At 44.4% G+C, this 12,031-nt stretch overlaps 1 protein-coding gene across 1 annotated transcript in view; it reads left to right on the forward strand.

Moving 5' to 3' along the window:
- LOC138473375 (zinc finger protein 84-like) overlaps positions 1-9,036 on the forward strand; it is a 145,073-nt gene extending 136,037 nt beyond the window's left edge. Inside the window, exon 2 of the mRNA XM_069612068.1 lies at positions 663-9,036. Within this exon, the coding sequence (XP_069468169.1) occupies positions 1,377-2,912 (1,536 nt within the window). The 5' untranslated portion in view covers positions 663-1,376 and the 3' untranslated portion in view covers positions 2,913-9,036. The remainder of the gene's footprint in view (positions 1-662) is intronic.
- Positions 9,037-12,031: the final 2,995 nt, after the last annotated feature.

Raw genomic sequence — 12,031 nt, forward strand, 5'->3', positions numbered from 1 at the left:
TTGAGAGTGGTTATTTATACCAGAGTGTCAGATATTGGCACACTTGAACCAACAGTTTCTATTTGTATTTGTATTTTGTTTATTGATAACGCGCACCATCCGGCCCAGGGGCATCCGGGCGCAACTTGTGCAAATATACATTTATTGAGAAACCGGGGGAAGTGTTGAGTCAGGGTACCCGTGGAAGATGCTCAGAGGGAGCCAGATGGATGAGGCTTTTGCCTTAAGAGCCTCACCGACACCTAGCGTTAGATAGTAGGTTTTACTGATCACTAGTTGGAAAGCCTGGGGTTTAGGGATGCCTGGGTTAGGGTAGAGGGAGCCCACTGCAAGTTGGGAGATGGAAGTCCATTAGTGGAGATGACCTGCAGCCTGACCAGAGAAAAAATCATAATTTTTACACATTGAAAAATAAAAACCATTGAACCACCTTTCTGAGTCTGTGAGTTATTGAAGCAATCTGACATTCTCTAGATCTGGAATCCCGATCCAGCGCTTAGAAACCAATCTTTGGTATTAGGGGCGTTTTTATAAAAGAATGATTATATTATAATTACAATCACCTTTCAAATTACTACTTTTCTCCACTGAAACCACTTTCCATGTTATTTGTATGCACTCTTCTATATTTACAAAGATAATCTGTCCTTTTATATTCACAGGTGACTGAAGCATGGGCAGGAAAAGCAAGATGAAGATTCAGCGACCTGCTTTCAAAGTGCAACACTTTGAAAATACATGGCTGAAAGACCCTGAAGATGACACATATCTAGAAACATGAACATTCTTCTACAATCCCAGAGTGGAGAAAGCTACTGACTCTGAAAATAATGTCTATTCTGTACATTGCATTGTGCATCGCAATGCGGAATAAAAGGAGTCTTACACATAATGAAAGCATCCAGATGAATTAAGGCATAAGGCGAGTAATAGACATATGGCAACATTCAGTTAAACAAGACTACTTGTTATGCACAGAAGATTGTAAATAGATGAAACAAATCTGCCCTGTACATAAGAAATTCTTATTTGAAACTTGGGTCCGATGGTACCTGTTTGAAGACCCATGCACAATGTGTTTCCATCAATGCATATGTGCAGAAATACAGCTAACCTTGACATAATAACACTGACAAAAACCCTAATCAGTGTGCTGCCCCTAAAATGGCTTCTACTATAAAATAGTTGCATTTAAATGACACATTGAAGAGGTTGTATGTGCAGACCTTACTGATCAAAAAACATTTGCGGTTCAACTGCAGTGCTCACACATGTGACTGCTATCAACGCTACAAGGACGTGAAGTCAGACACAATCAAGGAATAAAGGAGAACGAGAAATTGATATCAAGACATGTTATAACTCAAATTCTTGTCATGGCAGGTTTGCTAAATACAGCCAACCTTGGAGACACCAACTCCCAACTAAAACGTTATCCATGTTCTGGATGCCAGAAATGCTTCAGCGACAAAAGCAATCTAACTGTACATGAGATAACACACAGAGGAGAGAAGCCTTATCAGTGCACTGAATGCCAGAAAAGCTTCAGTGAAAAACGCAGTCTGACTATACATGAGCGAACGCACACTGGGGAAAAACCTTATCAGTGCACTGACTGTCAGAAAAGCTTCAGTGACAAACGCTGTCTGCCTATACATGAGCGAACACACACTGGGATAAAACCGTATCAGTGTTCTAAATGTCAAAAATGTTTCAGTCAGAAAAGCAATCTAATTGTACATTGCAGAAGACACAATGGAGAAAAACCTTATCAGTGCACTGAATGTCAAAAACGCTTCTTTAAGAAATACGATCTAAATCTCCATCAAAGAGAACACACTGGAGAAAAACCATATCAGTGTTCTGAATGTCAAACAAGTTTCAGTCATAAAATGTATTTGACTCTGCATGAGAGAATGCACACTGGAGTAAAGCCTTACCAATGCTCTGAATGTAAAAAATGCTTCAATCAGAAAATCAGCCTAACTCTACATGAGCGAAGACACACTGGAGAAAAACCATATCAATGCTCAGAATGTAGGATATGCTTCAGTCGAAAAGATAGTCTAGCTGCGCATGAGAGAACCCACACTGGAGAAAAACCTTATGATTGCTCTGAATGTAAAAAGGGCTTCAGTGATAAAAGAAGTTTAACTCTACATGAGAGAACCCACACGGGAGAAAACCCTTATCATTGCTCTGAATGTGAAAGGAGTTTCAAGAGGAAAAGCTATCTGACTATTCATGAGAGAATGCACACTGGAGAAAAACCGTATGAGTGCTCTGAATGTCAAAAGGCTTTCAGTCGGAAAATCTTTCTAAATCTGCATGAAAGGAAACACACAGGAGAAAAACCTTATCAGTGCTCTGAATGTCAAAGGTGTTTCAGTCAGAAGAGCAGCCTAGCTCTGCATAAAAGAAAACACACTGGAGAAAAACCTTATCATTGTGCCATCTGTCAAAAAAGCTTTAGTGATAAAGGTTATCTAACTAAACATGAGAGAACCCACTTGGGAGAAAAACCTTATCATTGTTCGGAATGCCAGAAAAGCTTCAGTAATAAAAGCAGTCTAGCTAAACACAAGGGAACCCACACAGGTGAAAACCCATATCCTTGCTCGGAGTGCCAGAAAAGCTTCCATAATAAAAGCAGTCTAGCTAGCCACCAGAGAACACACACAGGAGAAAAACCTTATCATTGTGCTGTATGTCAAAAAAGCTTTAGTGATAAAGGAAATCTAACTAGACACGAGAGAACCCATGTGGGAGAAACACCTCATCGCTGCTCTGAATGCCAGAGAGTCTTCAGTAAAAAAAGCAGTCTAGCTAACCACAAGAGAACACACGCAGGAGAAAAAACATGTATCATTGCTCTGAATGCCAGAAAATCTTTGGTAATAAAAGCAGTCTAGCTAGCCACAAGGGAACACACACAGGAGAAACCCCATATCCTTGCTCTGAATGGCAGAAAAACATCCATAATAAAAGCAGTCTAGCTAGCCACAAGAGAACACACACAGGAGAAACCCCATATCCTTGCTCTGAATGTCAGAAAAGCTACCATTATAAAAGCAGTCTAGCTAGCCACAAGAGAACACACAGAGGAGAAAACCCATATCCTTGCTCTGAAGGCCAGAAAAGCTTCCATAATGAAAGCAGTCTAGCTAGCCACAAGAGAACACACACAGGAGAAAACCCATATCCTTGCTCTGAATGCCAGAAAAGCTTCCATAATAAAAGCAGTCTACCTAGCCACAAGAGAACACACACAGGCGAAACCTCATATCCTTGCTCTGAATGCCAGAAAAGCTTCCATAATAAAAGCAGTCTAGCTAGCCCAAAGAGAACACACACAGGAGAAAACCCATATCCTTGCTCTGAATGCCAGAAAAGCTTCCACAATAAAGGCAGTCTAGCTAGCCACAAGAGAACATACACAACAGAAACAACCTAATCCTTGGTCTGAATGGCAGAAATAACAACATTCTAACTAACAAGAAAACACACAGGAGGAAAACCATACTAGTGCTCCAAATATCCAAAGTAAAGCACTCTAAATGAACATGAAACATTGTGCAAAAGAGGAAAAAATGCATAATTTCTCTGAATGGCAGAAAGACCTCTACCGCAAAAGCAAGCTGACTGAACGTGAGGGAATACATACAGGAGACAAACTGTATCAATGCTATGAATTTCAAAGGTGTTTCAGTCAGAGTAGCAGTCTCGCTGAACATAAAAGCAAACACACTGGAGAAAAACCTTATCATTGTGCTGTGTGTCAAAAAAGCTTTTGTGATCAAAGCGATGTAATCAAACGTGGGATAGCACACACAAGAGAGCACCCTTCTCATTGCTCTGAATGTGAAAAAGTTTAAAAGTAGAAAAGCCGTCTAACTGTACATGAAAGGACATACACAGGAGAGAACCTTATCAGTGTTCCAAATGTCCAAAGGGTTTCAGACATCCAAGCACTCTAAATGAGCATGAAACCACAACACAAGAGAAAAACTCTATCATTGCTTTCAGTGGCAAAAATGATTCTATCGCTAAAGCAAACTGACTGAACATTAGAGAATACACTTAGGTGAAACATCTTACCAGTGCTCTATCTGCACCAAAGCATTCTAAATGAGCATGAAACCACACACACAGGAGAAAAACCTTATCATTGCTCTGAATGTCAAAAAGTCTTCATTCACAAATGCAAGCTGACTGAGCACGAGTAAACACAGACAGGAAAGAAACACTACAGTTGTTCAGAATGCCAGTAAAGTTACATTAATAAAAGCAGTTTAACTCGACATGAAAGAACACACACTGGATACAAACCTCATCATGGCTCTAAATCTCAGAAAAGCTTAAGTAAGCAGTTAATGCTAGCTGTGCCCGAGAGAATCCACAAAGGTGTGGGCTATCTTTTCATTGGTCGGAAAGTCAAATATGGTTCAGGTGTGAATTCAAAGTGGATGTAAATGAGAGAATCCAATGGGAGAAACATACTTCGTGCACTGAATGCCAGAAAAGATTCAAACAAACAAAAATCACTCTGACTGCTGTGAGAAACCTGAGGGTATTCTACCTCCTATTCCCCATGGATCCTCTGCACAGGTGACCAGGGAAAGGCCATTGCTCCTTGATCCCGACCCTGGGGTGGACGAGCATAGGGACGATCACCTGGGTGGAAGGACTGTGGGGACTGGAAGTGGGATTCCCTTGGGAGAGACATGGTATCCCCCTTTCCCTAAGAATGGCCAAACCAACCCTTTCCTCGTCTTCATGGGGTATTACAAACCAACTCCCTTGACTTCTTCCTATATAACTACAAAAAGTACTTGAGACGAGGAAGAGGCAACTGGGAGTAATGCAGACTAGTTGCTTACACCACTTTGGTACTGGGACGAAGAGGAGGTCTGCTGAGAACAGTAGAGGTCGGTTATTTCCCCTTAATGATGGTCAAGCAGGGCTGATTGTGTACCTGCACCTGCAGCCTGTTAAAGGGCTGCAGGTGTATAAAAAGCCCTGCCAAATGAGTGGTAGAGAGGGAATGGTGATGGGAGCAGGGGCGGTGAACTTGCAGCAGCAGAGAGGCCAAGAAGAACAGCAAGGAGCTGTCTGTGTGCATCATGCATGTGGTTCATGGAGGAGTGGCCCAGGAGCTTGGGCTCTGCGGAATCGAAGGAGGCATGAAAGGGGAGACGTGCTGGGAGGCTGATCCTTTTTCTATTGCTCAAGGTGCTCATTCTCCTGGGATCAGACCCGACCCATGAGGGCCTTAGTGGCAAGAGGTGGAACCCTGATGCAAAGACCTAAAGGCTGGAAGATTTGTGCTGCAGGAACTCGCATCAAAGCAACCAGTGAGTTCCTAGACAAACCGAAACCCGCTATGCGAGTGTTTGAAGCTGCGCATAAGGATATTTTGTATCAAGGTGGTCGCGTGAATGAAAGGCACATTTTCAAAGGTCTCCGATTAGATGAAACGGCAAACATTAACACGTGTTAACTTTAAAAGCAGAGTAAATACTTTGTTATAGAGTGGTTGTGTAAAGCACGTTTTCCAAGATCTAAGAGCATTTATAAAGACAGATTACAATGTGTAGCAAATTGAACAAGAACAACAAAGTTACTTTACAACCTTTATTCACTGTTACTCACTTGCACCAATATTGAATGTTGCACCCAGTTACTCACTAGCACCCAATATTGAATGTTACACCCTGTTGCTCTCTAGCACCTAATATTGAATGTTGCACCCAGTTACTCACTAGCACCCAATATTGAATGTTGCACCCAGTTACTCACTAGCACCCTATATTGAATGTTGCCTCCTCACCCAAACCCCCACACTGGCCTAGGTTTCTAACCTTATAGCTTGCCACATCTACCTATCCGGTTTGTGATTATCACCACTGTCAAAAACAGTTACTAGAAGGCACAACAGCTTGCTCTGCCTGCCCCTCCACACACATGGCAACCTTACGTAAAGTTACCTTAACCATGGCTACTTTCCTACCATTACTTAACACCATAGAACCCACTAGGTTCCTTCCACCTCTTAACCTACCATTGCCCTGCGACTAGAACCATTCAGATGCCAGGGGCCATTGCCCCATCGCTCCTTTAAAATGGAATCATCTCTACGCCTCCCAGCCCAAGCCCAACCAACCATGCTCCTTGAGTTTCAGAAATGTCAGACTATGTTCTCGCTTCAGACTAACAGGGATGGTGAACACTCTTCACAAACCCACCTGAAAGTGCGAATCAATTCCCACCATCACCACAGAAGTTAAGAGTGACCTTAACAACATCACTAACTCCCCTGTACCACAAGTAACCACATCCGCTGATACTATTACACCCACCCCCGAGTTGCCTCACATCAAAGGAGCACTCATCAATGCGAGATCACTTGCTGCCCACGCCCTAGACGTTGCTGACCTCATCACCTTCAATCATCTTGACTTTCTGGAAAACGCAGAAACCTGGCTTCATTCAGCCGCTTTCCCAACTCTGTCCTTAGCCCTTCCAGAGAACTACACCCTCATCAGAGCTGACAGAGATGCCAGCAGAGGTGGAGGAGTTGCATTCATTGCAAAAAACCAACTAGGCCTCTGAGAGATGACCAAAGAACCCTTCCCATCTGGTGAACTTCTTTCAGACAAACTCCCTTTGTCAACCTCACGTACTCTCTCATTACATCTCCTTTATCGACCTCCTGGCACAATTACCTCCTTCGAGGAAGACATCACTCTACTCCTTTCGCGTAACACCAAACCTTGCTCCCAAATAATATTAGGGGACTTCAATCTAGGCCTTCATTATGCTAATGATATCAATGCAATAGCCGTTGAGAACACCCTCTCACAGCTTAGCTTTGAACACTGTGTCAGCGGCCCAACTCACAACAAGGGAAGAACCCTAGATTGGCTGGCAGACATAAACTGCACCACCAAGATCATTGCCAACTTGCCCTGTGTTTGGTCAGACCATCACTGCATCTCATTTACGATACAGGACAGTTTACCGCCTAAACCTAATATCATCTTAGCACCGCAAGCCCTATCCAGAAATATGAGGAACATCACTATTGACAACCTCCTACCCCTGCTACAGCCCATTACCAACCTGACTAATAGCTCAAACAAGCAACCATCTTTGCTCATGGATCTGTATAACCATACAGTATCACAGGCCTTAAACAAAGTCGCTCCGCTAAAACGAAGAAAAGCCAAAACTATAGCCCACCTAAACAAGTGGTTCTCCACAGAGTTAAAAACCTTACGCAGCACCAAAAGTTCCTCCGAAGCCCACTGGAAAAAAACACCCTCTGACTTAAATAAGGAAACGTTCACAACCGCGACCTCCCTATACAAATCTGCCATCCTAAACACCAAAAGGGAGCCATATAACGCTAGAATCCAAAATGCCAAATCAGGTTCAAAAGAAGTATTTACCATCCTCAGGGAGTTGTAGACCCCCCTTGCACCTTCCAAATCCTTTACTAAAAATGCCTCATAGTGGGCTATAGTTTTGGCTTTTCTTCTTTACGAAACTCCTGTTCGACCACCTGGACAACTTCATCACTCTTACGGGCTGCTACGAGAAAGATTCAAATGAATGGCCCCCCTTGGCCTCTGCCTGAATGATAAAACCGAGCTTCTCCTCATAGACTCGCATCCCCATCTGAACAAGCTAGACACCCACTACAAATCCTTCAACATTGATGGGAGCATCATTAAAGTCTCCAGCGAGGTCAAAAGTATAGGCGTTTACCTGGATTCCACCCTCTCCCTCACTAAGCAAGTCAATACAACTGCGTCAGCTACCGCATACAGCACCAAATTGATAAATGCCTCCAAACCATTTATCTCCTCTAACAGCTGCATTAGTCTAGCCAGAGCCTTGATTCTCCCACCTTATACCTAGGCTCCAACAAATGGAACTTGAACAAACTACAAGTGCTCCAAAACAATGCACTTAGATCTGCCCTCCAATATCCCTCACACTAACCACATCTCTGCAATTAGACGTGACATACAGTGGCTCCCAGTGCGAGACAGAGGGCCTCATTACGAATCAGGCGTTAAGGGGTTAACGGTGCCGTAAACGGCGCCGACCCTTAACGCCTGATTCCGAGGTCCCTTAGCGCCATGGTGAGTTTAACGCCTGCTTTTTGCAGGCGTTAAAATCCATGGCGCTAAGGGACCATGTTGCTAATTACGCCACCGTAATTTACGGTGGCGTAATTAGCGCCTTCCCCACTCGCATTATGCCCTATAGGGCAAAAATGGGAATGGGGAAGGGTAAAATGGGAAATGGGGATTTACCGCCCCACTCACCTTGGAATGGGGCGGTAAATACGCCATCCACCAGGGTGTAAACATAGTTTACACCATGGTGGTAAGGGTACGACCCAGGCGGTAACTTACTGCCTGGGTCGTAATGAGGCCCAGAATCTCACTTCGAACTCTTGTTATCATGCACAAATGCCTATCTAACAATGCACCAAAATACCTGGTTGATAAATGCACCAGGAACCAATCGACCATACGCACTATGTTTAACTACCTACATTGTCTGAACATTCCTAAATACAAACTACAAAAAGCCGGCCGATCCAGCTTCCCGGTACTAGCAGCTAAGCTCTGGAATTCCATGCCCACAACACTTAGAGCTGAACCCTTTTTTTGGTCCTTCAGAAAAGAAGCAAAAGCCTGGCTCTTCACTCAGGACCTGTGATAAAATGCCACATCCTGTAACACACCAGTATGAATAGACGTATCATATTCACTGTATCATTACTGCTTCACTGTATCTTTTATCTACATGCCTCAGACTAACTGCACAACTATCTCTCAACCTACTCTGTATACACTGTACCTGTCTAGCTTGTCTAGCTCGTTGACCTAATATGTAACACAAGTCAACTGCTTCATGTGCTTTCTGTAACCAATGTCTTCCGATCAAGCTTAAGCGCCAAATGCTTCAGGGTTAGGTGTGCTCTATAAATAAAATAAACTAAACTAAACTTAAACATTACTGAAGCGCTGAATGGAAAATGAAGTGCTGAATGGAAAAGAATATTTAAATCATGAATCTACACCAGTCTGAATATCGCAGTGAGGGAAACAATTTTCTTATGAAGAAAATAGGAGGAAGGAAGCGTTTTCCATGTAACTAAATAAATTGGGCCTTATTACGAGGTTGATGGTAACCCGCTGGTGTGACCAGCTGGTTGCTGACCTCATAACACCATATCCGGCACCTAGCTTCCTGTTCGGACCGGAAGCTAGGTGCTGGAAAATGTTAGTCCCCATTCCCATGGAGTCCCATAGTCCCATAGGAATGGATTCACTGAAGCATCGGCACTGTCACTAAGGTCATGCAAAGCAGAATGCCCTTAAGGACAGTCAACAGGAACGGATCAGAGGGGGCTTTCCCACTACAGAACTGAGTCCCTAGGAATGTGGCTGCTGCCTGCTTTGAATAACGCCCCAATCACCTGGCATTGACCTTGATAGTGTTACCAATGACAGTATAGGGTCCTCAGGAATGTGGCTGCTGCCTGCTGTGAACAATGCTCCAATAACCAAGCCTCAACCTTGATAGTCTTTCCGACTACAGAATAGGATCCTCAGGAATGTGGCTCCTGTCTGCTGTGAATGATGCTCCAATCACCTGGCCTCAACCTTGATAGTCTTACCAACTACAGAGTCATCAGGAATGTGGCTGCCGCCTGCTGTGAATGATGCCCCAATCACCTGGCCTCAACCTTGACAGTCTTACCAACTACAGAGTCCTCAGGAATGTGGCTGCTGCCTGCAGTGAATGATGCCCCAATCACCTGGCCTCAACCTTGATAGTCTTACCAACTACAGAACAGCGTCCTCAGGAATGTGGCTGCTGCCTGCTGTGAATGATGCCCCAATCACCTGACCTCAACCTTGATAGTCTTTCCGACTACAGAATAGGGCCCTCAGGAATGTGGCTGCTGTCTGCTGTGAATGATGCCCCAATCACCTGACCTCAACCTTGATAGTCTTTCCGACTACAGAATAGGGCCCTCAGGAATGTGGCTGCTGTCTGCTGTGAATGATGCCACAATCACCTGGCCTCACCCTTGATAGTCTTACCAACTACAGTCCTCAGGAATGTGGCTGCTGCCTGCTGTGAATGATGCCCCAATCATCTGCCCTCAACCTTGACCGTCTTACCAACAAAAGAACACGGTCCTCAGGAATGTGGCTGCTGCCTGCTGTGAATGATGCCCCAATCATCTGCCCTCAACCTTGACAGTCTCACCAACGAAAGAACAGGGTGCTCAGGAATGTGGCTGCTGACTGCTGTGAATGACGCCCCAATCACCTGGCCTCAACCTTGATAGTCTTACTAACTACAGAACAGAGTCCTCGAGAATGTGCCGGTTGCCTGCTGTGAATGATGTACTTACTCTTCCCCCTTTGTGGTTCTCTCCCTTATTCCCTTCCTCCCCCGATCATTCCCTAGCGCTATGAAGAAGTTTTCTTCTGCATGATATGAGGAGCAAACACAAAGTGGTAGTATTTTCAATATCGGCCAGCTTTATTAAAATTAAAGAGCTTGGATAAAGGCCTTTCTGTCCCTAGCCTAAAGAAAGTTTCCCTATATAGGAAACTAAAACTAAAGATCAGTCTGTGGGCCTCATCACGAGGTTGGGTGGTATCCCGAAGGTAACACTGCTAGGAAACCGCCCAACGTTAATTGCGTTAGCGCCACCTGGTCTGGTGCTATTTCCTCCGGATAACGAGTTGGGCAATAACGGGAAAACCCCATTCCCACTGGACCCAATGGGGCATTTTCTGTGCAATTACTGCATGCTAATACCGCCGGCGGTAAATGTGCCAAAAACGGCACCAGCACCTCTAGCAACGGTGCTGGTGCTTCTGAGTCACGATTCCTGTGGAGTCCTGTGGGACTTCCCATGAATGGGGACTTACATTTTCCGACGCCTGACTACTCGATCCGCCGGGACTTGTAATGTCCTTTGGCACCGGGAAATCAGGCGCCAGAAACAGTGCCATAGTCCGGCTGCAACCGCCGAGCACAGGCAGATTACCGCCGAACTTGTAATGAGGCCCAATGTCGGTTTTCTAATGTCCCTATAATAGGGACACCGCAGCAGAAAGTGCAGAAGATCCTCGCTATGGAAACCACAACATGGAGACACTGAAACTTGAACATAGCCCTGCCAATTCATTGAGTTTTCTCGCAATAATAGGAGATGAAAACGTGCTCTGCACACAATCCAGCGATCAGCTGGATTCTCACTAGGGTTGTACAGAGTCCACTTTCATGGCATGTTTCCTGTTTGAGGCCAAAAACCTTCCCCGAGATGCTCGACCTTCTTTAAGAATAGTGTAGAGATTTATTTTGTGCGCATTTCTCTCCAGGGTAGTCAACAAGGTTACTGGTCTAAAAAGACTGGGGGCATTGACCTTGCTTATACAGACTAAAACATGCTTCAGCTCGGTATCTTACACCAGGCAGCGCTAAGTAACAGGGATTAAACTATATTTTGTGTTACAAATGCTCTGGCGTTTGACCATATTCTCAACCAATGGTCTAATGGGGCCTGAGGCCAGCCATCTTGCAGGTGCCTGGCTCCTAGCTCAGCATGGACTGCATACTCTGGTGCCGAGCTAGGCAGGCGCAATAGCTTTTTAAAGAACTTGTTTTCTATGGTCTGCAATGTAGCTACATTTTCATACCCCCACAATGAGGCCCTACAATTAGTCACGGCCATAGTCTGTACATTGTAAACCTTCAAAATCATTCCAAGCGGTTTCCCCTGACATATTTGCATATAACGGAATGACCCGCCCAACGCCAGAGACATTTTGGTTGTTTCAATGTGTGAGACATACTCTTCCAGTTTTCTGCAAATCGTATGCCCAAATAATCAAACTGTTCACCCTTGGAATGAAAAAATCATTACTGTACATCACACGCATCCAGATTGTTTCCTTCTCCCCACCATACATAACAACTGATTTTG

The sequence above is a fragment of the Ambystoma mexicanum genome, chromosome 8 (genome assembly GCF_040938575.1).
Source record: "Ambystoma mexicanum isolate Mex_15411 chromosome 8, UKY_AmexF1_1, whole genome shotgun sequence".
Taxonomy (NCBI): Eukaryota; Metazoa; Chordata; class Amphibia; order Caudata; family Ambystomatidae; genus Ambystoma; species Ambystoma mexicanum.